The sequence below is a fragment of the Hemitrygon akajei genome, chromosome 28 (assembly GCF_048418815.1).
Source record: "Hemitrygon akajei chromosome 28, sHemAka1.3, whole genome shotgun sequence".
Lineage (NCBI taxonomy): Eukaryota > Metazoa > Chordata > Chondrichthyes > Myliobatiformes > Dasyatidae > Hemitrygon > Hemitrygon akajei.
The window spans coordinates 292,424-319,127 of NC_133151.1; the positions used below are offsets into that span (position 1 = coordinate 292,424).

The window sequence follows — 26,704 nt, forward strand, 5'->3', positions numbered from 1 at the left end:
AACATTGAATGAGATCAAGAAACCTCAGGTGGGGATGAGAGGGAGGCTTGGGAGTGCTTGAGACGGCGAGGACATTGAAAAACCCTAAACACATTGAATAAGCCTTGGAAACAATCAGAAAAATAAAAACCTTGAGAAGATAGAGTAAAGTCCTTGGGAAACGTACAGCACAATATAGGCTCTTCAACCCACAATGCTGTGCTAAACATGGACTTACTTGGAGCTCAGAACAATAGAGGGCTTTGGGTAACCTTAGGTAATTTCTATCCAGGAGTCTCTTAAAAGATCCTATTGTATCCCCTCCGCCACCATTGCCGGCAGCCCATTCCATGCACTCATCACTCTCTGCATAAAAAAACTTACCCCTAACATCTCCTCTGTACCTACTCCCCTGCACCTTAAACCTGTGCCCTCTCTTGCTAGCCATTTCAGCCCTGGGAAAAAGCCTCTGACTATCCACAAGATCAATACCTCTCATAATCTTGTACAGCTCTACCAGGTCACCTCTCATCCTCCGCCGCTCCAAGGAGAAAAGGCCAAGTTCACTCAACCTAATAAGGCATGCTTCCCAATCCAGGCAACATCCTTATAAATTTCCTCTGCACACTTTCTATGGTATCCACAATCTTCCTACAGTGAGGCAACCAGAACTGAGCACAGTACTCTAAGTGGGGTCCTATATAGTTGTAACATTACCTCTCAGCTCTTAAACTCAATCCCATGGTTGATAGAGGCCAATCCACCATATGCCTTCTTAACCACAGAGTCAACCTGAGCAGCAGCTTTGAGTGTCCTATGGACTCGGACCCCAAGATCCCTCTGATCCTCCACACTGCCAAGAGACTTACTATTTAATACTATATTCTGCCATCATATTTGACCTACCAGAATGAACCACCTCACGCTTATCTGGGTTGAAATCCATCTGCCGCTTTGCAGCCCAGTTTTGCATCCTATCAATGTCCTGCTATAAACTCTGACAGCTCTCCACACTATCCACAACACCCCCAACCTTTGTGTCATCAGCAGATTTACTAACCCATCCCTCCACTTCCTCATTCAGGTCATTTATAAAAATAATGAAGAGCAGGGGTTCCAGAACAGATCCTTGAGGCAAACCACAGGAAACAAACTTCCATGCAGAATATGACCTGTCTACAACCACTCTTTGCTTTCTGTGGGCAAGCCAGTTCTGGATTCACAAAGCAATGTCCCATTGGATCCCATGCCTCCTTACTTTCTCAATAAGCCTTGCATGGGGTACCTTATCAAATGCCTTGCTGAAATCCATATACACTATATCTACTGCTCTACCTTCATCAATCTGTTTAGTCACATCCTCAAAAAATTCAATCAGTGACAAAGCTATGCTGACTATTCCATCAACTTACCAACCACTTAAGTAAGACTTAATGGTCTATAATTTCCTGGGCTATCTCTACTCCCTTTCTTGAATAGGGAAACAACATCTGCAAACCTCTGATTCTCTGGAACCTCTCCCATCCCCATTGATGATGCAAGGATCATTGCCAGAGGCTCAGCAATCTCCTCCCTCACCTCCCACAGTAGCCTGGGGTACATCTCATCCAGTCCCAGAGACTTATCCAACTTGATGCTTTCAAAAAGCTCCAGCACATCCTCTTTCTTAATATCTATATGATCAAGCTTTTCAGTCAGCTGTAACTCATCCCTACAATCGCCAAGATCCTTTTCCATTGTGAATACTGAACGAAGTATTCACTATGTAGCTCAACTATCTCCTCCGGTTCCTTTTTTGCTGTTATCCTCTCATGTCTTATCCTCTTGCTCTTCACATGCCTGTAGCCTTGTGTATATTTCACATGCACAAGGCTATGATAACTATGTCTAAAAAGTGCTTGTCTTTCCAAAAGCAAGGTGATCATGTCACACAGAAGCTCCATCAGTAACTTTCACATCATTGATGTGAGTCTCACGTGTGCAGTTCCCTTTGACCTTGCAGCGCTTTTTAAATAAAAGCACATTAGCAATTCTCCAGTCTTCCACAACTTCAGCCTCATGCTGCAAAAGTCTCTACCACGTCCCCAGCAGTTGAAAAATATGTCAAGCCAACACTTCAGGATAAGGAATGCTGTAGATGTTGTGATTCCTGCTGACGTGACTGCTCTCTTTCTTTCCTCCACAGTGCAGACAGGAGCAGCGTGAACTGCCCCGTATGGAGGAGCATAGGGTAAGAACTAGCATCACCATTACACTGACAGTCATTACACTTGTAGACCTTGCTGCCAAGTGTGAAGCTGGTGCTCTGGGCACAGGCTGGGATGGACATGGACGCACACACACAAATTAAGAGTTTACCCGGAAGGTCAGATTTCTGGGTATTAGAACTGAGGATAGTGCTCATTGTCCAGTTGTCATCTGCACAAGCACATGTGCATCAAAAGCATATCACATCAGAGACACAGCATTAACAATAAAAATATAAAATGATGCAAGAAGCAACACAATTAGAACAAAAAAGAGTTGATTGTGTTGCTGTACTGTACTGTATTGACCAGGTTAGTTCAAGGACTGTAGCTGTTCTTGAACCTAGTGTTGTGGGACACACACAAAGTGCTGGAGGAACTCAGCATCTGTGGAAAAAAAGTACAGTCAGCATTTCTGGATGAGACCCTTTAGCAGGTGTTGTGGGACTTCAGCTTCTATACCTTCTGCCTGAAGGTAGCTGCGAGAAGAGAGCATGTTTATAGGGATAGTGGAGCACTCGTTACCCTGGCTCTACATTTTCTAATTCTCCTGGTGTCCTTTACATCCTGCTGCTGGCACCCAGAGTATTGTGTGCTCTTTATGAGTGTGTGTGCGTGTGCGTGCGTGCATGTGTGTGTGTGTGTGCATGTGCGTGCGTGCGTGTGTGGAGGGTGGGGTGGGTGTGGGCTGTACTTGGGTGGGTGTATGTCTGTGTGGGTGGCAGTGTGTAGGAGGTGTATTTGGGTGGTGGGGTGTGTGGGGGATGTATTTGGGTGGATGGTATGTATGTGTGTGTGGGGGAGGTGTTGTGTTTGGATGGGTGGGGTGTCTGTGTGGGAAGATGTTTTTCGGTAGGTAATGTGTGTGGGTGTATTTGAGTAGGTGGTGTGCTTGTCTGTGGGGGGCCTTGTTTAGGTAGATAGGGTGTGTGTGGGTGGGTGGTATGTGTGTGTGGGTGCATTTGGATAGGTGGGGGTATGTGTGGGGGTGTGTATTTGTGTGTGTGGGGGTTTATTTAGGTAGGTGGGGTGTGTGTGCATGTGTGAGTGTGTGTGTATTTGGGTAGGTGGGGTGTGTGTATTTGTGTGTGTTGTGTGTATGGGTGGGTGTATTTGGGTAGGTGGGGTATGTGTGTATTTAGGTAGGTGGGTTGTGTGTGTATTTGTGTGTGTGTATTTATGCGTGTGTGGGTGTACTTGGGTAGGTGGGATGAGTGTGTGTGTGTATTTGGATAGGTAGGGTGTGTGTGAGTGTATTTGGGTAGGTGGTGTGTGTTTGTATTTAGGTAGGTGGGTTGTGTGTGTATTTGTGTGTGTGGGTGTACTTGGTGCAGTTGTGCTTGTTATTCAACAACTGGGGAATGGTCTGCTCACATCAGAAGTGCACTGAGCATCAAGCTCAAGCAGAGCGGCCAGTGAGTGAGTGGGCCAGTGAAGGAGTGGAGATTTGAGGCTTTGACTCGAGAGATTCTGGCAGTTTTGGCAGTTGGACTGTGCAATTAAGTCAACCAAGATTTGAATAGTTCAGCTGAAAGCCGTTGATTAGAGAATCAAGATTTGAATAACTCAGACTCAGCAGAAAGCAGCTGATTGGGCAATCGAGGTCAGGTGACCAAGCAGTTTGAAAAGCTCAAACAAATAAATAGAGGGTTACCTCAAGTGGAGCGGCCTGTGGAAAGCGGCTAGTGAGTGAATGGGCCAGTGAAGGAGTGGAGATTTGAGGCTTTGACTCGAGAGGCTTCAACGAGAAGAGGCGGAGGACGAGCTTGTTCCCTGTTAATCTTTACAGTGCCTCCTGAGATGGTGATGTGCCTCTCCTGTGAGATGTGGCAGTCTTGGGGGAACTCCCCTCTCCCGCAGAGTCACATCTGCCAGAAGTGCTTGCAGCTGGGCAATCTGGAAGACCGTGTGAGGAATCTGGAGCAGCAGCTGGATGACCTTCGACTCATAAGGGAGTCATAGATGAGAGCTACAGAGAGGTAGTCACACCTAGGCTGCCGGAAGCAGGTCGTTGGGTGACAGTCCAAGGGGGGAAAGGAAAGGAGAGTAGACAGGTAGTGCAGAGCACCCCTGTAGCCATTCCCCTGAATAATAAGTTTACTGTCCTGGATGTTGTTGGTGACATCGAAGGACCAGGTGTGAGCCACGGTGTCAGGGCCTCTGGCACTGAGTCTGACCCTGTGGTGCAGAAGGATGGGACGGAGAAGTGGAGAGCTGTCATCATTGGAGACTCTATAGTCAGGGGAGCAGACAGGAGATTTTGTGGACGTGAGAAGGAAACCCGTGTGGTTTGTTGCCTCCCAGGTGCCAGGGTCCGGGACGTCTCTGATCGGGTACATGACATTCTGGTACGAGAGGGAAAGCAACCAGAAGTCGTGATACATGTTGGGACCAATGACATAGGCAGGAAGAGGGATGAGGTCCTGAAGTGTGAGTTTCAGGAACTAGGCAGAAGGCTGAAGAACAGGACTACACAGGTGGCGTTCTCAGGTTTCCTGCCAGTACTACGTGATAGTGATGGTAAGAATTGGAGGAGATGGCAGTTGAATGCGTGGCTGAGGAGTTGGTGCAGAGGGCAAGGTTTTAGATTTTTGGTCCATTGGGATCTCTTCTGGGGAAGGTGGGACCTGTACAGATTGGATGGGTTGCACCTGAACTCGAGGGGGAGCAATATCCTTGCTGGTAGGTTTGCTAGCATGGTTCGGGAGGGTTTAAACTAATTTGCAAGGGGGATGGGACCCGGAGCGATAGAGCAGTGAAAGAAGTGCATGGAGTAAAGCCAGATCTAACATATAGAGAGGCTTTGAGGAAAGAGAAGCAGAATAAAGGGTGTAAAGGTAGTAAGGTGGAAGGGCTAAAGTGTGTGTACTTCAATGCAAGAAGCATCAGGAACAAAGGTGATGAACTGAGAGCTTGGATACATACATGGAATTATGATGTAGTGGCCATTACAGAGACTTGGCTGGCACCAGGGCAGGAATGGATTCTCAATATTCCTGGATTTAAGTGCTTTAAAAGGGATAGAGAGGGGGGAAGGGGAGGAGGGGTGGCATTACTGGTCAGGGATACTATTACAGCTGCAGAAAGGGTGGGTAATGTAGCAGGATCCTCTTTTGAGTCAGCATGGGTGGAAGTCAGGAACAGGAAGGGAGCAGTTACTCTATTGGGGGTATTCTATAGGCCCCCTGGTAGCAGCAGAGATACCGAAGAGCAGATTGGGAGGCAGATTTTGGAAAGGTGCAAAAATAACAGGGTTGTTATCATGGGTGACTTTAACTTCCCTAATATTGATTGGCACTTGATTAGTTCCAAGGGTTTAGATGGGGCAGAGTTTGTTAAGTGTGTCCAGGATGGATTCCTGTCACAGTATGTTGACAGGCCGACTAGGGGGAATGCCATACTAGATCTACTATTAGGTAACGAACTGGGTCAGGTCACAGATCTCTCAGTGGGTGAGCATCTGGGGGACAGTGATCACTGTTCCCTGACCTTTAGCATTATCATGGAAAAGGACAGAATCAGAGAGGACAGGAAAATTTGTAATTGGAGAAGGGCAAATTATGAGGCTATAATGCTAGAACTTGCGGGTGTGAATTGGGATGATGTTTTTGCAGGGAAATGTACTATGGACATGTGGTGGATGTTTAAGGATCTCTTGCAGGATGTTAGGGATAAATTTGTCCCGGTGAGGAAGATAAAGAATGGTAGAGTGAAGGAACCATGGGTGACAAGTGAAGTGGAAAATCTAGTCAGGTGGAAGAAGGCAGCATACATAAGGTTTAGGAAGCAAGGATCAGATGGGTCTATTGAGGAATATAGGGTAGCAAGAAAGGAGCTTAAGAAGGGGCTGGGAAGAGCAAGAAGCGGGCATGAGAAGGCCTTGGCGAGTAGGGTAAAGGAAAACCCCAAGGCATTCTTCAATTATGTGAAGAACAAAAGGATGACAGGAGTGAAGGTAAAAGTGGGAAGATGTGCCTGGAGACTGTGGAAGTGAGCGAGGTCCTCAATGAATACTTCTCTTCGGTATTCACCACTGAGAGGGAACTTGATGACGGTGAGGACAATATGAGTGAGGTTGATGTCCTGGAGCATGTTGATATTAAGGGAGAGGAGTTGTTGGAGTTGTTAAAATACATTAGGATGGATAAGTCCCCGGGGCCTGACGGAATATTCCCCAGGCTGCTCCACAAGACAAGGGAAGAGATTGCTGAACCTCTGGCTAGGATCTTTATGTCCTCTTTGTCCACGGGAATGGTACCGGAGGATTGGAGGGAGGCGAGTGTTGTCCCCTTATTCAAAAAAGGTAGTAGGGATAGTCCAGGTAATTATAGACCAGTAAGCCTTACGTCTGTGGTGGGAAAGCTGTTGGAAAAGGTTCTTAGAGATAGGATCTATGAGCATTTAGAGAATCATGGTCTGATCAGGAACAATCAGCATGGCTTTGTGAAGGGCAGATCATGCCTAACAAGCCCGATAGAGTTCTTTGAGGAGGTGACCAGGCATATAGATGAGGGTAGTGCAGTGGATGTAATCTACATGGATTTTAGTAAGGCATTTGACAAGGTTCCACATGGTAGGCTTATTCAGAAAATCAGAAGGCATGGGATCCAGGGAGGTTTGGCCAGGTGGATTCAGAATTGGCTTGCCTGCAGAAGGCAGAGGGTCATGGTGGAGGGAGTACATTCAAATTGGAGGGTTGTGACTAGTGGTGTCCCACAAGGATCTGTTCTGGGACCTCTACATTTTTGTGATTTTTATTAACGACCTGGATGTGGGGATAGAAGGGTGGGTTGGCAAGTTTGCAGACGACACAAAGGTTGGTGGTGTTGTAGATAGTGTAGAGGATTGTCGAAGATTGCAGAGAGACATTGATAGGATGCAGAAGTGGGCTGAGAAGTGGCAGATGGAGTTCAACCCGGAGAAGTGTGAGGTGGTACACTTTGGAAGGACAAACTCCAAGGCAGAGTGCAAAGTAAATGGCAGGATACTTGGTAGTGTGGAGGAGCGGAGGGATCTGGGGGTACATGTCCACAGATCTCTGAAAGTTGCCTCACAGGTAGATAGGGTAGTTAAGAAAGCTTATGGGGTGTTAGCTTTCATAAGTCGAGGGATAGAGTTTAAGAGGCACGATGTAATGATGCACCTCTATAAAAATCTAGTTAGGCCACACTTGGAGTACTGTGTCCAGATCTGGTTGCCTCAGTATAGGAAGGATGTGGAAGCATTGGAAAGGGTACAGAGGAGATTTACCAGGATGCTGTCTGGTTTAGAGAGTATGGATTATGATCAGAGATTAAGGGAGCTAGGGCTTTATTCTTTGGAGAGAAGGAGGATGAGAGGAGATATGATAGAGGTGTACAAGATATTAAGAGGAATAGACAGAGTGGACAGCCAGCGCCTCTTCCCCAGGGTACCACTGCTCAGTACAAGAGGACATGGCTTTAAGGTAAGGGGAGGGAAGTTCAAGGGGGATATTAGAGGAAGGTTTTTCACTCAGAGAGTGGTTGGTGCGTGGAATGCTCTGCCTGAGTCAGTGTTGGAGGCAGATACACTAGTGAAGTTTAAGAGACTACTAGACAGGTGTATGGAGGAATTTAAGGTGGGGGGTTATATGGGAGGCAGGGTTTGAGGGTCGGCACAACATTGTGGGCCGAAGGGCCTGTAATGTGCTGTACTATTCTATGTTCTATGTTCAAGAATGCCACATCACCATTTATTCTGCATTTTACAGCCAAATGACAGAGACTGTGGGTATGCAGGGCCTCCTGGGATGCCTGGAATTCCGGGTGAACCTGGACTGTCTGGAATGAAAGGAGAACAGGTGAGATCAGTGGGGTGGTGGAATTTAACCCACGGGAGGACTGTGAAAGGGAACAAACAATGAGAAGGATGTAGTTGCCTTGGCGTTAGGACCTCTGCCAGTGAGCCTTGTGCTTATTCATGCAGTTTAGGACTACCAGTGTCAGAAACAGGCCATTTGGCAGTGATCATGCTCCACTCAAGATTCCTGTCTTCTTCCTTATCTACATTCATCAGTGTAGATGAATGTAGATAAGGAAGAAGACAGGAATCTTGAGTGGAGCAAATCTTGAGGAACAAAATCACTTGGGCACAAGATGCAGTAGGTGAAATGGAGGTACATTCCATTTCACCTACTGCATCTTGTGTCCAAGTGATTTTGTTCCTCAATCTCAGATCCACTTTGGCTAAACATGTTTTTCTGAATTCCAGATTGGATTTCCTGACAATTCCCTCATACTGACCCTCTAGCTATATTCTTCCCCAATGAAGAATCACTCTATCCACATCCACTTCCTCAGAACCCTTCATCATTTTAAAGACTCCACAGCTGACCTCTCTCATGAAGAAATATCCCAGTCCTTTTCCACATATTTCTGGGATCATTCTTGCAATTCTGTCCTCTCCAGAGTGTACAGAGATCCTTCTGTCCCCTCACCTCTCCAGTGTGCATGGAGATCCCTCAGAAACAGTGGTTTCAGTGTGTATCACTCCCTAACTTCAGAAACGTCAATGTCCCTTCATCCACCTAACTACATCCTCAACTAACTCAAACAAGGGTAAAGATTAGCTTTATTCTCATGAAACATATGCTGAAATGTATCGCTGACAACTAATCAAATCAATGAGGATTTGCTGGCTAGCCCATAAGTGTCACCATACTTCTGGTGCCAAAGACCATCTGACAACTCCCTGTCACCAACCTGTAATGTGGGAGGAAACTAGAGCACATAAAGGAATCCCATGTATATACTCCTTACAGACAGGAGCAAAATCGAACCCTGATCTTACATACAGGATCAGCATCTAACCCTGATCATACAGGCAAGAGCAGAATTGAACCCTGATCTTAAGTGTAGCATCTGTGACCCCAATTTACCCCCATTAACCTAGGGTGAACCGCCATTGCCCTGCCAATAGTGCAATACTTCGCTGTAAATATGGTGTAATGACCCCCAGTACACGCTTGCAACACAAATACCAGACAATACACCAAAGGCGAGTAAATAATTGCAACTTTATAGTTATTTCTTAGTGATAGGTTAGTAGAAACAAATAACCTAAAGGCGCCAAATCAGTAGGTTTATCAGTTTGTGCACATAATATTTTAATACATTGGAGCTCACGCCTCCAGTTCCATCCACAACGACCTTCAGAGCCTTTGGCCACCGTCCGAACCGCTGACATCCAGTATCCGCTGCCCTGGAACCGCTGTCCGCTCCTCACATGTCCGTCCTCTTCGTTTGCCTCCTGAAAAAGACCACAAACTCCTGCTCATCTTACACATACAAGATGGCATAACAATTCTCCATTGGTTAGTTCCCACCTTACCTGCAGTCATAACCCATACATTCCAGACACAGAAACCCATTACAGCATTAGAGAGAAGCCATTTTTCATTATAATACAGAGAAGCCATTTTGTTAGCCTGAACAGTTAACACCACAGTTACTGGTACTGAGAGCCCTACATAAGACAGGGGCAGAATCGAACCCTGATCGTACAGACAGGAGCTGAATTGAACCCTGACCTTACAGACAGGTGCCGATTAGAACCCTGATCTTACAGATAGGAGCAGTATAGAACCCTGATCTTATAGCTGGTTACTGTAAAGTATTTGAGCTAACTGCTACATTATCGTGCTGACACTCATTGTTCCCTTTCACGAATACATGCTGGCTCTGGCTCTGCTATTCTCCCCTTGATACACACCATGCACACTCTTGACTTCTGCACCAGGAGCCAGCACTCCTCTGTGTCTCAGAATCAGGATCAGGTTTATTGTCAATAATGCGTGACGGAAATTTGTTGACTTAGCAGCAGCAGTTCAATGCAATTTATAATGTAGCAGAGAGAAAAAATAATAATAAATAAAATAAAAAAGGAGGGAGCGAGAAACCGGGGAATTATAGACCGGTTAGCCTGACATCGGTGGTGGGGAAAATGTTAGAGTCGGTTATCAAAGATGTGATAACAGCACATTTGGAAAGCAGTGAAATCATTGGACAAAGTCAGCATGGATTTGTGGAAGGAAAATCATGTCTGACAAATCTTATAGAATTTTTTGAGGATGTAACTAGTAGAGTGGATAGGGGAGAACCAGTGGATGTGGTATATTTGGATTTTCAAAAGGCTTTTGACAAGGTCCCACACAGGAGATTAGTGTGCAAACTTAAAGCACACAGTATTGGGGGTATGGTATTGATGTGGATAGAGAATTGGTTGGCAGACAGGAAGAAAAGAGTGAGAATAAACGGGACCTTTTCAGAATGGCAGGCAGTGACTAGTGGGGTATCGCAAGGCTCGGTGCTGGGACCCCAGTTGTTTACAATATATATTAATGATTTAGACGAGGGAATTAAATGCAGCTGATACGAAGCTGGGCGGCAGTTTTAGCTGTGAGGAGGATGCTAAGAGGATTCAGGGTGACTTGGATAGGTTAGGTGAGTGGGCAAATTCATGGCAGATGCAATTTAATGTGGATAAATGTGAGGTTATCCACTTTGGTGGCAAGAACAGGAAAACAGATTATTATCTAAATGGTGGCCGATTAGGAAAAGGGGAGGTGCAATGAGACCTGGGTGTCATTGTACACCAGTCATTGAAAGTGGGCATGCAGGTACAGCAGGCGGTGAAAAAGGTGAATGGTATGTTGGCATTCATAGCAAGAGGATTCGAGTATAGGAGCAGGGAGGTTCTATTGCAGTTGTACAAGGCCTTGGTGAGACCGCACCTAGAGTATTGTGTGCAGTTTTGGTCCCCTAATCTGAGGAAAGACATTCTTGCCATAGAGGGAGTACAAAGAAGGTTCACCAGATTGATTCCTGGGATGGCAGGACTTCCATATGAAGAAAGACTGGATCGACTAGGCTTATACTCACTGGAATTTAGAAGATTGAGGGGGGATCTTATTGAAACATATAAAATTCTAAAGGGATTGGACAGGCTAGATGCAGGAAGATTGTTTCCCATGTTGGGGAAGTCCAGAATGAAGGGTCACAGTTTAAGGATAAAGGGGAAGCCTTTTAGGACCGAGATGAGGAAAAACTTCTTCACACAGAGAGTGGTGAATCTGTGGAATTCTCTGCCACAGGAAACAGTTGAGGCCAGTTCATTGGCTATATTTAAGAGGGAGTTAGATATGGCCCTTGTGGCTAAAGGGATCAGGGGGTATGGAGAGAAAGCAGGTACAGGGTTCTGAGTTGAATGATCAGCCATGATCATACTGAATGGCGGTGCAGGCTCGAAGGGCCAAATGGCCTACTCCTGCACCTATTTGCTATGTTTCTATGTAAAAATAATAATAATATCTGAACAAGTAAATCTATTACATATATTGAATAGATTTTTAAAAATGTGTAAGAACAGAAATACTCTATATTTTAAAAAAGTGAGGTAGTATCCAAAGATTCAACATCCAGTTAGGAATCGGATGGCAGAGGGGAAAAAGCTAAGTGTGTGCCTTCAGGCTTCTGTACCCCTAGCTGATGGTAACGGTGAGAAAAGGGCATGCCCTGGGTGCTGGAGGTCTTTAAAGATGGATGCTTGCTTTCTGAGACACCTCTCCCTGAAGATGTGCTGGGTATTTCGTAGGCTAGTACCCAGGATGTAATTGATTAGATTTACAACCTTCTGCAGCTTCTTTTGGTCCTGTGCAGTAGCCTCTCCATACCTCATTCAACACAATCCCTGCTGACTGTAGCCTTTCCCAGCCACACAGGCATGAGTGAGAGTTTCAGGACATGTAGGAGGCACGGTGTTACTGAAACTGTCCTCGTGAGGAGCAACAGCAAATGGGCTCTGGATGACAGAGAAGGGCATACTTTGCACCAGGACCTGAGAGGTTACATGATAGAATGATAAAAGAGAGTTGAATGAATAGATATACAGAAGCTGGAATGATTTTGTGAATCAAAGTTCAAATTGAGGTTGGTGAATTTTAGAACTGATATCAAAAGTGCTTCTCTGTGGAGTGGGGAGCTTCTGCTGTAATTTCTCTGGGGATGGAATATGATTCACTGTACTGCCAGGACTCTAACTCTCCCATATGGAAATGCCCAGTACCAACACATGCCTCTTAGTTACTGCTTGTATACTTTCTTTCCTCAGGGTTCTCCAGGTCTCCGAGGATATCCAGGGCCTCCAGGCCAATCGGTAAGCCTAGCTTTAAACAGTGACCTTGGACAGAAGCAGCTTGTCAGCTCGTCCCGTTTATATCACTGAATAAACCCAGCACCTTCTGTCCCCCATGGCTCATGCTCAGTCGGGGGCTGAGTGGTGGAACAGAAACACCATTCAGCCCACTCCCCACCTCATGAGTTGTATAGTATTTATCAGGGGTTTTGAGATGTCAGTGAGAGGAAGCTGCTTCCACTGAACAGTGAAAGCTCAAGTGCACAGGAAATGGACTGGGATTAGACCATTTGGCACCTCAAACCTGTCCTAACATTCATTGGATCATTGCTATCTACTCCAGTTCTGTTTTTCTGCATATTCCTTACTTCATACAACATTCAGTGATCTGTTCATACACAGCTGAGGGTCAGGGCCAATAGGCCCAGAAATTCCGCATCCCCTGATATTTCTCTGCTTTCAGCTCTACGTGTCCTGCTCTATATCATGTGTGATCTGGTATCTGACTGATCAGATGGGGGGGGGATTTCTCCTCCCCATTTCTGCCCTACGAGATCATGCCCCCCTCACTGCAGGCCTGTTGAATAGGAATTCCATGATCCCATGTCACTTTCAGGAAATCTGGGATCTCCCAATCTGCCCTGCAGCCTCTCTCTCTCCAGTGTTGCCACGGGGTGTGTACTTCATAGAGCTGATGCCTTCCTTAAATCACTGAACAGCAGCGTCTTTCAAGCAGTTCCCACTGGTTTCAGTGCCTAATGCCTGGTGTAAACGGTTGTTGTCTTTCATGTAGTTATTCAATTTCATGGCTTTTCGTATTGGGGGGGGGGGGGGGGGGGGGAGTCAAACCAGTCAACCTGGAAAACCAAACTCCTGTACTGCAAGACTTGGAATGCCAAGCCAAGTGTGGGGAATCCAAGGTCATCAGATTGCTTGCTCCCAAACCACAGCTCACTAGATCCACTGTTCTCCCCATTCCCTTCACTGAAACAAAAAAATACCGTACTTCGTAGGTGGAGGAGACATAGTCAATGTTTCAGGTTTCAGACTCTTTACCCTTCCTCTGCCTTTCTCCTTGCAGATGCTGCCTGACTCGCTGGGTGCCTCTGCATTTTCTGTTCCAGATTTCCAGTTTGATTTTCATAGTTTGGGTCTTGTTTTTCCCTGTAGGGACCCCCTGGGTTTCCTGGCTCTCCTGGGCCCCCTGGAACTGCTGTGAGTATCCTTGGACTGAATTTTTTTTTTTTGTAACGTAGTTCCAATGTTGGAGGGGTGGTGGAGAACTGGAACAAGAGGGCTTTCAAATGTCGGGCAGCAAAACACACCAAGCTCCCATTAACACAGGATGCTGTATTCCAGCTGCTAGCATCTGCCAGGAGGTCTTGGTACTGAATTATTGGCCCAACATTATCTCCTGTTGGATTTAGAGATGTTATGATCCAGAAGTTTCTTTGGAAGTTAAGAATGGGGGCATTAAACCTGTGATTATGTCAATTTTATTAGGTACTCATGACAATGAGATAATGATAACCTAGTCACTCCACAGGAGGGAGAGCAGACAAATTCAAGAGAACTAAGAACCAAGCAGTTGTGTATGTTTTGTACTAAAACCTAACTCAGACAGATAGAGAAATTCCATTGATAAGATGGTCAGGTTCAGTGGTGTGGCACAGGCTGCAGATAAACTGCAAGTGAAACACGGAACAAGTTTAACTATAATCACTGAAAATCCACTGATTAATTACAGATAAATAGGTGATTATATAAAAATATGGACAAGCATAAAGAAAGTTAAACTTCAGGAAAAATAACAACTTAGACTCTGATCTGATGCACCTGAGCAGGACCACTCCGGCCTGCATAATATTCCCCTCAAAGATTGCAGTGCTCCATGGTGGATTGGGATTGGGATGCGCCTGTCTTGTGCTGGGTGTCGACACACACTTTGATCCAGCTTCTGCCTATCCCCTCCCCACATCAGACAGAGCCATTGGCTGAGGGCATTGAGCAGGTGTAGAAACAATAGTGGCAAAAAGGGCCAAACCGACTGACAGCCAGTGCTTGGAGTGAAGTTGGTCACACCGAGTAGTGGGAGGCACACTGATTCATTGGTGTAAGGGGATAAGTGTGCTCTAATGCACTCACAGCACATGGTGGTAGTGTATCTTCGTGTTCTGAGATAGCAGACACAGTCTGGGCCCAACACCCTTCACTAGACCGATGCCTCCTAAGCAGTGGTGCCACAGCCCCGACACTGAGTTACCCGAGACCACCAGGGGACAGAGCAGCAGGCTCCTGCAGAGGTACGGCCCACTTCAGTAGGACGTATCATGGACCTACATGGGAGGAATGGAGCACAGGATCAGACCATTTCCTGGAAGAGTTGGAGCTCCTCTAGAACAATGAAGCTTCTTACTAAACTGTGTGGAAGGTCAGAGCTGCAGACTGAAGGAGGAGGTTTGAGTGGAGGAATCTCTCAGAGTAGCCTAGCAGAACAGAAAACTTCCCAGGGCTCCCCTATTACAACAGAAGAGAGAGCTTTGGGCAGGAGTCCCTTCTCGTGGTCAATGGTTTGAAGTTGTGCTCTTCTGTTTCTTAGTGATTTAATTTGGAAGAGAAACTTCAACAAGTGTTTCTGATTCTGTAGTTTTTTGGTTTCTGACAGTTGAACAGACTCATGGGGGTGAGTGAGATGGTTAGTATGTGCGCAGGTATCAGGTTGGAGACAAGGGAGCGGGTGGGCCCCTTGCTCTGTGCTGAGTCTAATGTTTGGCTCAATATCATGTGGGTCTGGTGGCTGGGACAACCAAGCTGGGCTGAATATGGGGCAAATAATGTGCTTGACCAAGGGCAAGATGCTCTCTTCACCAATCCTCCTGCCACTGAGGGAGCAGTACCAGGATATGGCCCAAGTGCAGAGTGAGAGACACTGAAGCAGGTTGATAGTTCACAGACTTTAATGCGAACAGTGTTAAAGGGAAAAGAAAACAATAAACGCTAGGTCAAACAGGGCCATTACCTAAACTCTCAAATGGAAAACGAAGCCTACACTGCAGCTGAAAAGAACAATGTTAAGAATAAAAAGAATCCCGTCAGTCTTCAGAGTCAGTTGACTCGACAGTCCAATTTCTCAGGAAGGGCGGAATGCAAGCAGGCAGCGAAACGTTGCTGTGTCCAAGTCTCAACAAACTACAATGGAATGAATTGAGTTAAATACTATCACAATGAAATAATTAGCTTACACATGCATATTTCTCCAGCACACTTGCCATATCTGCTGAGCTGCTGAATCCATGGTTGTGACACCAGGCTGCTGAAGCCAACACTCAGCAGCCTGGGATATAAGGCAGATATATACCCCATGTTACAGTCTCCCAACTCTCTCTGCGACCTCAGCTACGATTTCCCTTCTGTAGATTGCCTGTACTTTCCTGACTGTGAATCCTGTGGAGTCACATTGAGAAGGAAGGGAAGCTCAGGGAATTGGGCAACAGAGTGTCAAGCCAGCATTTATTGCCCATCCCTAACTGCCCTTGGGAAGGTTGAGATGAGCCCCTTTCTGTAACCACTGCAGTCCTTACATTGCAGTTGTTGTTGGCTGAGCACTTCTAGGGTTTCAGCCTAGTAGTGATGTAGGAACAGCGATGTACTTCCAGATGAGGACGCTGTCCAACTTGAAGGGATGGTGTTCCTGAATTTCATAGAAACAACCAGTAGGATGTGAGAGACATCAAAGACGCCGGCAGCTCCCCAGGAGTGATTGTATTGAGAATCTCTCTTCAGAACTTTGTCTTCCACCAACAGGGTCTACCTGGAGAACGGGGATTAAATGGAGTGCCTGGACAGAAAGGAGAACAGGTGAGCAGAGACTGTTATTGTATTGTGGGGAATTGAAAGTGGGGCCTCTAGGCCTCCTGGGCTGAACACAATGGTAGACTGAAAAACTATGGTCTCAGTGTAGGGGATGAGGTGTGGTGTTGCGTGTGAGGCTCGGTGTTGAGGGGGAGGTGTAGTGTTAAGTGTGTGAGGGGTGGGAAGTGTGTTTCAGTGTTGGGGGTGGTGAGCGATGGGATCTGCGGTTTCTTGAGAGGAAGGGAGTTTAGGGAGGGCCACAAAGCGCACCACCTTGGAGAATCGGTCTACCACGGTGAGGAAAGTGGTGTTTCCGCGGGAAGGGGGTAGACCGGTGACAAAGTCTAGGGCGATGTGTGACCAGGAACAGGTCGAGGACGAAGACCCGCAGGTGGTCGATGAGAGACCTTTCCCCGGGCACAGATGGAACAAGCCGAGACATAAGAACGGGTGTCCCCTACCATGGACGGCTGCCAAAAGTGCTTCCTCAGGAGAGCCAGGGTCCGATCACTCCCGGGGTGGCAGGCGAACCAGGATGTGTGCCCCCATTGGAGAACCTGAGACCTGACAGAGACGGGCAGGTACAGGCGATCGCCAGGTCCATTGCCAGGGTCGGGGTCGTCCCGCTGGGCTTCCTTTACTTTAGCCTCGATCTCCCAGGTGAGGGTGGCCACCACGCCGGATGGTGGGAGGATAGTCTCGGGACTGGAGGTGTCATCCTTGGAGTTATGCTGGTGGGGTAGCGTGTCTGGCTTCCCGTTCTTAGATCCTGGATGGTACGTGAGAGTAAACTTGAACTGTCCAAAAAACAATGCCCAATGGGTCTGGCGGGAGTTCAATCATTTGGCAGTCTGAATATACCCCAGGTTCTTGTGATCCGGCCACACCACAAACGGGTGTTCTGCCCCCTCCCACTGGAAGAATGGAGGCACTGGTTGAAGTTTGACCGCCAGCAGTTCCCGATTCCCCACATCGTAATTCCGCTCGGCGGGGGACAGTCAGCGAGTAGAAGGCGCAGGGCTGAAGCTTTTTGTCCGAGCTTGCCCGTTGGGATAAGACCACTCCTACCCTGGAGTCAGAGGTGTCCACCTCAATGATGAATTGACAGGATGGGTCCAGATGGACCAGGATGGGAGCGGTGGTGAAACGCCTCTTCAGTTCAGTGAATACTGAGTCCACTTCAGAGTCCCAGCAAAACGGTGTGGTCAGTGAGGTAAACCAGGTAAGGGTTTACAGCCACTCGACTGTAGTCTCTGATGAATCTGCGGTAGAAGTTTGCAAACCCCAGGATTTGTTGAAGTTATTTGCGTGTCGTGGGTCTGGGCCATTCCTCCACTGCCCGGATCTTCTCAGGGTCTGCTTTTACCTGCCCTCTTTCAATGATATCGCCTAGGAAGCTGACCCAAGGGATGTGGAACTCACATTTTTCCGCCTTTGCAAATAATTGGTTAACCCACAGTCTCTGGAGGACTTGACTGACATGGTGTATGTGTTCTTGGGGGCTGCCAGAAAATATCAGGATATCGTCAAGGTAAACAAATACGAACTGATTGATAAACTCCCTCAGTACATCATTGATCAGGGTTTGGAAAATGGCGGGAGCATTGGTGAGGCCAGACGGCATGATCAAATATTCAAAGTGGCCCAGAGGTGTATTGAAGGCCATCTTCCACTCGTCCCCCTCCCTCATCCTGACTAAATGGTAGGCATTGCAAAGGTCCAGCTTTGAGAAGATGGTGGCTCCATGCAGTTGCTCAAATGCAGAACTAATGAGGGGTAGAGGGTGCTTGTTCTTAACTGTTATATTGTTTAGGCCTCATTAATCAATACAAGGGCGAAGCATCCCGTCCTTCTTTTCTCCAAAAAAGAAACCGATGCCTACTGGGGAGGATGAAGGCCTGATAATGCCTGCCGCGAATGACTCACTAATGTATTTCTCCATGGCCTGTCTCTCCAGTCAGGATAGGTTATAAAGGCAACTGGTGGGTAGTGGGGCCCCGGAGAGAAGGTCGATGGCACAATCGTATGGGCGGTGCGGAGGCAGGGAAAGGCCCCGTTGTTTACTGAACACTTGTCCCAAGTCATGGTACTCTTTGGGGATGCGGGACAAGTCGAGGGGTTCCAAAACAGGCGGGGTCGTGGTAGCTTCTCTGGGAGATGGGGCTGACCGCAGACAGTTGGCATGGCAAGACGGGCTCCATTCGGCTATCCTCCCAGTAGACAAGTCGATATGGGGCTTGTGTTGGGTCAGCCATGGATACCCTAGAACTACCGGGGCTCGAGGGGAATGAATGAGACTGAATCATATCTCCTCCTGATTGTTGCCGGATAGGATCAAGGTCAGGGGTGGCGTACAGTGGGTCACCCGAGCCAGCAGTTTTCCGTCCAGGGCCCGGGCCTCCAGGGGAGTTGTTAGCGGCTCCCGAGGTATTCCGGCCTGGGTGGCTATCTCTTCGTCCAGAAGATTGCAGTCAGCACTGGAATCCACCAAAGCGGATAAGGACAGGGACTGTTGTTGGTAATACACGGTTGCCGGGATCTGCATCTGAGTCTGGGGTGTTGAAGGGAGTATCATTCGGCTCACCAAAGCTCCCTTTCTCACTGGTGAGCCCTCCCTTTTGGCTGCTGAGGGCAGGTATCTCAAATGTCCTGGCTGGCCCCAACAGTAGCAATCCTCAGCAGTCCACCTCCGAATTTGTTCAGCCGGGGAGAGATGGTTCCATCCCAGCTGCATCGGTTCCTCCCCCGGGGGTGGGGACGGTCGTAGCAGGAGCCATACTGGGAGCGGCTGGGGAAGGGGGTGCTGGCTGAGACTGGCAAGGTGGACTGGGCTTCCCCGAGGAGCAGGGCAACTGGTTCCCTGTCTCTGCCGCTTCTGAAGTCGATAATCTAATCGAATGGCTAGCAAGCTCAGAGAGACCAGACAGTCCGTGTCGTCCCTTGCGGCCAACTCATCCTTTATCTTGTCCAAGAGGCCCTGTCGAAACACCTCCTGTAGGGCCTCGTCTTTCCACCCGGAGTCTGCAGCTAAGGTCCATAACTCAATGGAATACCTGGCTATGTTTTGCAAAGCCTGACGAAGAGTAAGCAACTGTTTTGCAGCGTCCTTACCACGAATGGATTGTTCAAAGACTTTCCTCATTTCAGCGACAAAGGAGGAGTAGGTGGAACAAACCTCCGGTCGGTTTTCCCATATCGCGGTTGCCCAGGCCAAGGCATCCCCCTGTTGCAGCCCCATGATGTACGCAATCTTTGATTTATTGGAAGTGTAGGTACGTGGCTGCAGCTCAAAGACTAGGGAGCATTGTAACAGGAAGGCCCGGCACCTACCTGGGTCCCCGGTGTAGGGTTCAGGCTCGGGTACATACGGCTCTCGAGGAGATGGTGTTGCTGATTCCGGGGGCGAAGCCATCCTGAGCAGTGCGGTTTGGGTAGCCGGGGTTCTTGGAGGGGATGGAGGAAAAGAAGCAGAGACGCAGTCCACTTGTTTACTGACCTTCTGCATGTTCATGGTTGGTGTCCGAAGGTTTTCCGTGATCTCCCGAAGTAGTTGGTCGTGGGCGCCCAATAGGAACCACTGGCTGGCCAGGGCCTGTTGTACGGGATCCGTGTCCACTGGGTTCATCGTGGCCAGTTCGTTCTCTTGCAAGGACATGGCGGTGGAATGAACCCAAGTGCTGAACACAGGTGCAGAGGCTGAGTAAGGAGGCATTACAGTCATAGCGAGCGTGGAATTGGTGCCAAGGGACTGCCAACACAGATGCCTTGTGCAGGAAGGCACAGAGTCGACTGTACTTCCTTAGAAGGTTGGCGTCATTCAATGTCTGTAGTGAGATGCTGAAGATGTTCTATAGGTCAGTTGTGGAGAGCGCCCTCTTTGTGGTGGCGTGTTGGGGAGGAAGCATTAAGAAGAGGGACGCCTCACGTCTTAATAAGCTGGTAAGGAAGGCGGGCTCTGTCGTGGGCAAAGTACTGGAGAGTTTAACATCGGTAGCTGAGCGAAGGGCGCTGAGTAGGCTACGGTCAATTATGGAAAACTCTGAACATCCTCTACATAGCACCATCCAGAGACAGAGAAGCAGTTTCAGCGACAGGTTACTATCGATGCAATGCTCCTCAGACAGGATGAAGGGGTCAATACTCCCCAATGCCATTAGGCTTTACAATTCAACCGCCAGGACTTAAGAACTTTTTAAAAGCTATTATTAATGCTTTTTGAGATAGTGATTTAGATGCATATCATATTTTTTACTGAGTTAAGTATTGTATGTAATTAGTTTTGCTACAACAAGTGTATGGGACATTGGAAAAAAAGTTGAATTTCCCCATGGGGATGAATAAAGTATCTATCTATCTATCTATCTATCTTTATGCAGAGTCTTGGTTTTAGTAGAGAATTCAGGAATGATGCTAGGCTAGAACTGATAGTCCTAAGAACCATGGAATGCAGATACTTGGACACAAGTCAACCAACAAACTGGCAGCTGCTTCTTGTGGTCACAGGATTTTTATACTGCATTTGCTGATGGAAAGCAGGTGTTTGTAATTAGTGGAACCTGGGAATGATTGGGAACTAAACGAGGGGATTGAGGCCCAATTCCTGAGGAAAATAGCCAGGTGGGTGATTGCCAGAAGGGACAGTGACAGAGGTGTGGCATTAGAGTGAGGTGTAGTGTTGGGTGTGCAGTATAGTGTTGGGAGTGAGGTCTTGCTGGGAATGAGATGTGGGTTGTGTTTTAGTGTGGAGTTGAGATATGGTGTTGGGGGGAGGACTGAGGAGTATGTTTGGTGTGGGATGTGTTTCAATGTTGCAGTTGGTATGTGGTGGGCATCGAGCATGGTGTTGAGTGGGAGTCAGTGTTACACCTGAGCTGGCTCACTAGAACCTGCTGTGTGGGAACAGCTGTGTCAGATCAGCAGCTGGGTCACTGAATCCTTCCTAGGTCAGATATGGTCTGCTGGAGTAACACTGCTCTGATATGTTTGCCCCCCCCCCAGGGTCCTCCAGGATCCCCTGGATACCCCGGAGCAGCAGGGATGCCTGGTCTCCCGGTAGGTTTGACGATTTCAATATTCACACCTGGTGTGGGAGTGTGCGGGTTCAGACCCTTCTGGTCAAGGTGGCAGTCATGTTGCACTGTCCATCTTGACTGGAAGGTGAGGGACAATGGGGATAAATGGGTGGTGTGGGGAAAATGGGATTGTTTTGCTGTTGTTGTTTTGTTGCTTGTTGTATTCAATTTTGTTACGCTTGATGTTGTTATACTGAGCATCACAGGCATGTTGGTGCCAGAATATATGTGACACTTACATGTTCACACTAACTGTGCATTTCACAGCTGCTAACATCTACAGGGGAGAAATCTAAATCAGACTCAGAATCCTTGAGGGAGAGATGTGAGCAGCATCTGTAAGGCAGGTATATTCTCAGGGTGATAGGTAAGGAGTTCCGGCATCAACTTGCAGTGTTTCTCAGTCCACATTGCCCAACTTGGAGGAAGACATATCCTTAGTAGCCTTGCTGAGCCTCAGGTGCCCCTTGCTTTCCAGATGCTGGATATCACAAGTGTTTTTCCATCCAAACTCCCTCCATTTCTGTGAACTGGTACACTTCCATTGATACCTCCATATTATTGTCCATTCTTCTTCAGATATGATTATCCCTCTTTCCTTCTCCCATTTTGTTTTAATGTATGAAGTTGAATGTGTTTTAAGATTTGACAACCCCTTATACATACTTGAAATGATTCTACTACCGTTATCTGAATTATATGCTTTTCTAAATAGCTCTATCAAGCATGTACTTGCCTTGGTTACATTTTTAAGTGTCTTATTAACATATTGTCGCATCTGTAAATACCGATTTTTAAAAAAATTTGTTTTTCTAATAAGTGTTTCTCTTTAAGCATTTCAAAACTGAAGTGTTCCTTCTTTCATTATGTTGCAAAGAACTGTTATTCCTTTAGCTGTCCAGTCCTTAAATCCAGCATCCAATTTATTTGGTGTAAAACCAAGTCATATGCACACCATTTAAGAATTGCAATATCTCCCTCTAGATTATATTCTTTTATAGTAGTTTTCCATATTTTAAGAGTCAATTTCACTCATGGGTTATCAATAGTATTTATGTACCTTTGCAGGTTGTTATCAGCCAAAATTGCTTGTATGGGGATGGGAAGTACCCGCTCCTCAATGTTTTTCCATTGAGCGTCATATGATGGGTTGCACCAACATATTACAGCTCTCAACTGTGCTGCAAAATAATAATCTCTAAGAGAAGGTAGACCCATCCCCCTTTTCCTTTGCTAATTGCAAAGATTTGAGACGAACTCGAGGCCTTTTACCCTGCCAAATATACCTTGATAACATCTTGTTCCATTCATTGAATTGATTTTGATTCATCTGTATTGGTAGGGTCTGAAAGAGATATAACAGTCTGGACAGTATATTCATTTTAATAAACTCAATCCTTGAACTGAGACTGAAAAAAGGAATCAGGTTCCATTTTGCCATATCTTCCTTAATTTTTTATATAAAGGCTGATAATTACATTCTGATAATTTTGCCAAATCTTTTGGCATAGTGATGCCCAAATATTTGAAAGACTCTGTTTGCCATGCCCAGGAGTATCTACTTTCAATTTCTCTTGGTGGACTATAGTAATATGAAAGTAATTGGGTTTTATCTATGTTGATCTTGTATCCTGATAATTGACCATATTGTTCAAAGGATTGCATCAATTTAGGTAAAGAGTATGTTGGTTGCCCTAGATAGATCAAAATGTCATCTGAGTAAGAAGCCAATTTATGCTTTGTCCCTTTAATAGTAATTCCCCTGATATCTTCATTTTGTCTGATGTATTGAGCTAATGGTTCCAGATATAACGCGAAGAGTAGCGTTGACCATACACAACCTGTCTCGTACCCCTTTCTAGGGTAAGACTATTTGATAAATATCCATTGACTTTAATCCTAGCAGTAGGGTTGTCATATAGTGTCTGTATAGTTTTAATAATTGTCTTGGAAACCAAATCTATGTAAAACTCGGTAAAGAAAATTCAAATTAACCAAATCAAATGCCTTTTCAGCGTCCACGCTTATCACTATTGCTTTGATTTTATTTTTTTGTATATGATTCATATGTCCTTCGTATATTGTCTTGTGTTTGGCGTTGTTGTGTAAAACCTGTCTGATCGTTACGTGTCAGTATGGGTAGAAACCCCTCTAATCGTTTGGCCATGATGGAGGTAAATAATCTATAATCTACATTAAGAATGGATATTGGTCTAAATGACCGGCATTCCATTTTATCCTGGCCTTCTTTCGGTATAGCTAACATTATCGCTTCCTTCCAACTGGGTGGCATTTGTGCCTTTTTTTAGAGCCCAGTTCAGTGTGGGGAGTAAAACAGGAATTAACTCATTTTTAAATTCTTTGTACCACTCTGCCATATACCCATCTGATCCTGGTGACTTGCTTAATTTAAGCCTACTAATTGCAGCTTTTAATTCAACTTCAGTTATGTCAGCAGTCATCGTTCTATTTTATTTTTTGCTTAAAGTGGGTAACTCTAGAGAATTCAAGAAGGTGTCAGTTTGGGTTATGCTTCCCGGGGAACTTTGGAATATAGAGTTTTGTAAAACACTTCAAAAGCTTCTTGAATTTCATTTAGCTTATTTTTTATCATTTTCATTCTTGGGTCCCTAATTCTATGAATTGTATTTTCTGCTATCTTTTTTTTCAGTTTCCACGCCAGTATTTTCACAGACTTTGATCCACTTTCATAATGTCTCTGTTTCAGAAACATTAAATTTTCCCTGATTTCTTGCGTAGCCAAACTATTAATTTCATTCCTAATTTTTTTAATTTCCCCTAATGTATCCTGTGCCAAATTCAATTTGTGTTTTTCTCTAGTTCCTTCAGCCTACTTTGTTATTCCTCTGTTTTATTCCTTATTTTTTTCTTATATGAAGATATCGCTATAATTTTCCCTCTTAAGACAGCCTTCAGAGTATCCCATAAAATGGGAGGTGAAACCTCTCCATTATCATTAAATTCTAAGTAGAGACCAATTTCTTTTTTAATTTGTTCCTTAAAGAACGGATCATTGAGTAGACTTGAATTTAATTATCAAATAGTATTCTTTAGTTTAGGTCAAAATCAACAGATAGATATATAGGTGCATGGTCACTTACATCTATTGTCCCAATTCCACAGGTGTTTATTTTGTCTTTGTCTTTTCCAAATGTTATGAAATAGTCTATTCTTGTATATACAGAATGGGGAGCAGAATAATGAGTGTAATCCCTTCTGTCGGGGAAAAGGTCCCTCCATATATCAATTAAACCAACATCCTCAAAAAGTGTATTAACTTTCTTATGTAAGGATTTTGTTTCATAGGTTTTTCTATTGGAAGAGTCTAAGTTTGGTTGTAATTGTAAATTTAAGTCTCCCCCACATATGAGGAGACCTTCTGTTTCCGCTACCATAATATCAGTAATTTTCTGAAAGAAACCAATATCACTTCCCGGGGGTGCGTATATATTCAATAGAGTAACTGAATTTCTGTCTATATTCCCCCTTACCAGAATATATCTGCCCTCTTTATCTCCTATTTCAAATACTTTTTCAAAATTTAGCTTGTGTGAAATGAGAATAGCAACTCCTCTCCTATGTCCTGATTTATATGAGGGAAAAAAACAAATTAGTGAAGCCCATTCTCTTTAGTTCTTAAATTATCACTTAAATGAGTTTCCTGTAAATATACTACATGGGCTTGTTCTTTTTTCATTTTGGATAAAAATTCAATTACGTTTGATTGGATTTAATAGCCCATTGACATTAAAAGAAATGAGTTTTACTTTGTCCTTAGCCATCTGTATTTATATGTCAATGTATCATTGAAATTAGCAGAATAAAACTTAATCGATCTACTCCCTGAACAAATAAGAACCAAGAAATGCAAATAATAACAAAAATGGCAACGAATGTGTGATTCCAAGGCTGAGGTCTCTGGTAGATGACCCTGCGTTGAGCTAGAGGAAATGTCTAGCTGTGGGGGATAACCCCTCCTACTTGTGAGTTGAGGGCCCCCATTGCAGTATTCATAAAAATCAGTGAACAAATCCATTACACAGAAAAGATTTCCCTGTGTACTCTTTTATTTATACACACACACACGCACACGCACACACACGCACGTGTGTGTGTATATATATATATATATTCTCATTTTGGTGGGGAAAAAGGAGTAAGTGAGCAAATAAAGAATAACTAAGTAATATAAAATCCACATTATAATAAGTGTTTCTCGAGATAGGTATATCACCATCTACATTTGCTTCCGTTTAGCTTCTCAACATTTTTAAAGTTCGCCAAACCTTATGGCTCTTCTGGAGGGGGTGAGGGCTGTCTTTGGAAAACTCCCAGTCTCTTCCTGATATACTTCTCTCGGCCTCCTCCCGTCTCCTGCCTTCTCGATTCTCGCACTATTTCCCAAGCGGAGTGGGATAATTTCTCTGCCAGACTTTCCCTCGGTTTGATCATGCTGACAGGCAACCATCTGGCCTTCATGTCTGTAGTTGCCTCTTCCACTGTCTGATACAGTTGGATCCCATCTTCATAAAACACTCGAATTTTAGCAGGGTACGGAGTTTGAAACCTAATCCTTTCTTGCTTTAGTACTTGTTTTACTTCAGAGTATTCTTTACGTTTCTGGAGGACCGTGGGGGGGGGGGGGGGTAATCTTGATCGAAATATATTAATTTATCGTTTAAAAACACCCTCTTCTTACCCCAGGCCCTTCGTAGAATCTCCGCCTTGGTACTGTATTGAAGGAATTTAATTATTGAGCGTGGCTTATCTGCTCTATCTCAGGTAGGCTTCGGGACGAGCGCACGAGCTCTCTCAATTTCCAACTCCATAGTCGAGGGAAGCTTCAGCGCATCCCACAGCAACTTTCCGACAAACTCCATCATAGACAAGCCCTCCGTTCCTTTGGCAACATTGTATATTCTGATATTTTTCCGCTGTGATCTTCCCTCCAGGTCAAGCAGTTTACCTTCTTTTTGATTTAATATTTTTATTGTCTTACTTAGTATCCGTTCCACATTTTGAACGCGATCTTTCACCTTCTCAATTTGAGTCTCTGCCACCACTATTTTTTGATTTACGTTGGCGAGCTCTGACTTAATATCATGTAGCTGCTGTTTTATATCTTTCTGGAACTCCCTTATCTCTTTCAAAATTTCTATCTTATTTGCTGCTTGCGCCAGCAGCCGCCTCGCTAGCACGCAGTCGGGTAGAAGAGCCGCTCGCTCAACTCCTCTCGGCCGCAGGCTCCACAGTGTCACTTTTTTTATTTCCATTCTTTTTCCCCATTCTTGCCCCTCTTATCAGTTCAAATACTTTAGAAAAATACTATACTTGATGGGTTAACGGGGCTTAATACACATTTTTCCAGAGGAGCTAGTGACT

The 26,704-nt window shown here is 45.6% G+C and overlaps 1 protein-coding gene across 6 annotated transcripts in view; it reads left to right on the plus strand.

Moving 5' to 3' along the window:
• The window catches only part of LOC140717613 (uncharacterized), a 344,930-nt gene that overhangs the window by 291,071 nt on the left and 27,155 nt on the right, over positions 1-26,704 (plus strand). For all 6 annotated transcript variants that reach the window (XM_073031183.1, XM_073031184.1, XM_073031186.1 and 3 more), the window contains 6 exons: positions 2,165-2,209; positions 7,957-8,046; positions 12,354-12,398; positions 13,548-13,592; positions 16,182-16,235; positions 21,228-21,281. In XM_073031183.1, the coding sequence (XP_072887284.1) occupies positions 2,165-2,209; positions 7,957-8,046; positions 12,354-12,398; positions 13,548-13,592; positions 16,182-16,235; positions 21,228-21,281 (333 nt within the window). The remainder of the gene's footprint in view (positions 1-2,164; positions 2,210-7,956; positions 8,047-12,353; positions 12,399-13,547; positions 13,593-16,181; positions 16,236-21,227; positions 21,282-26,704) is intronic.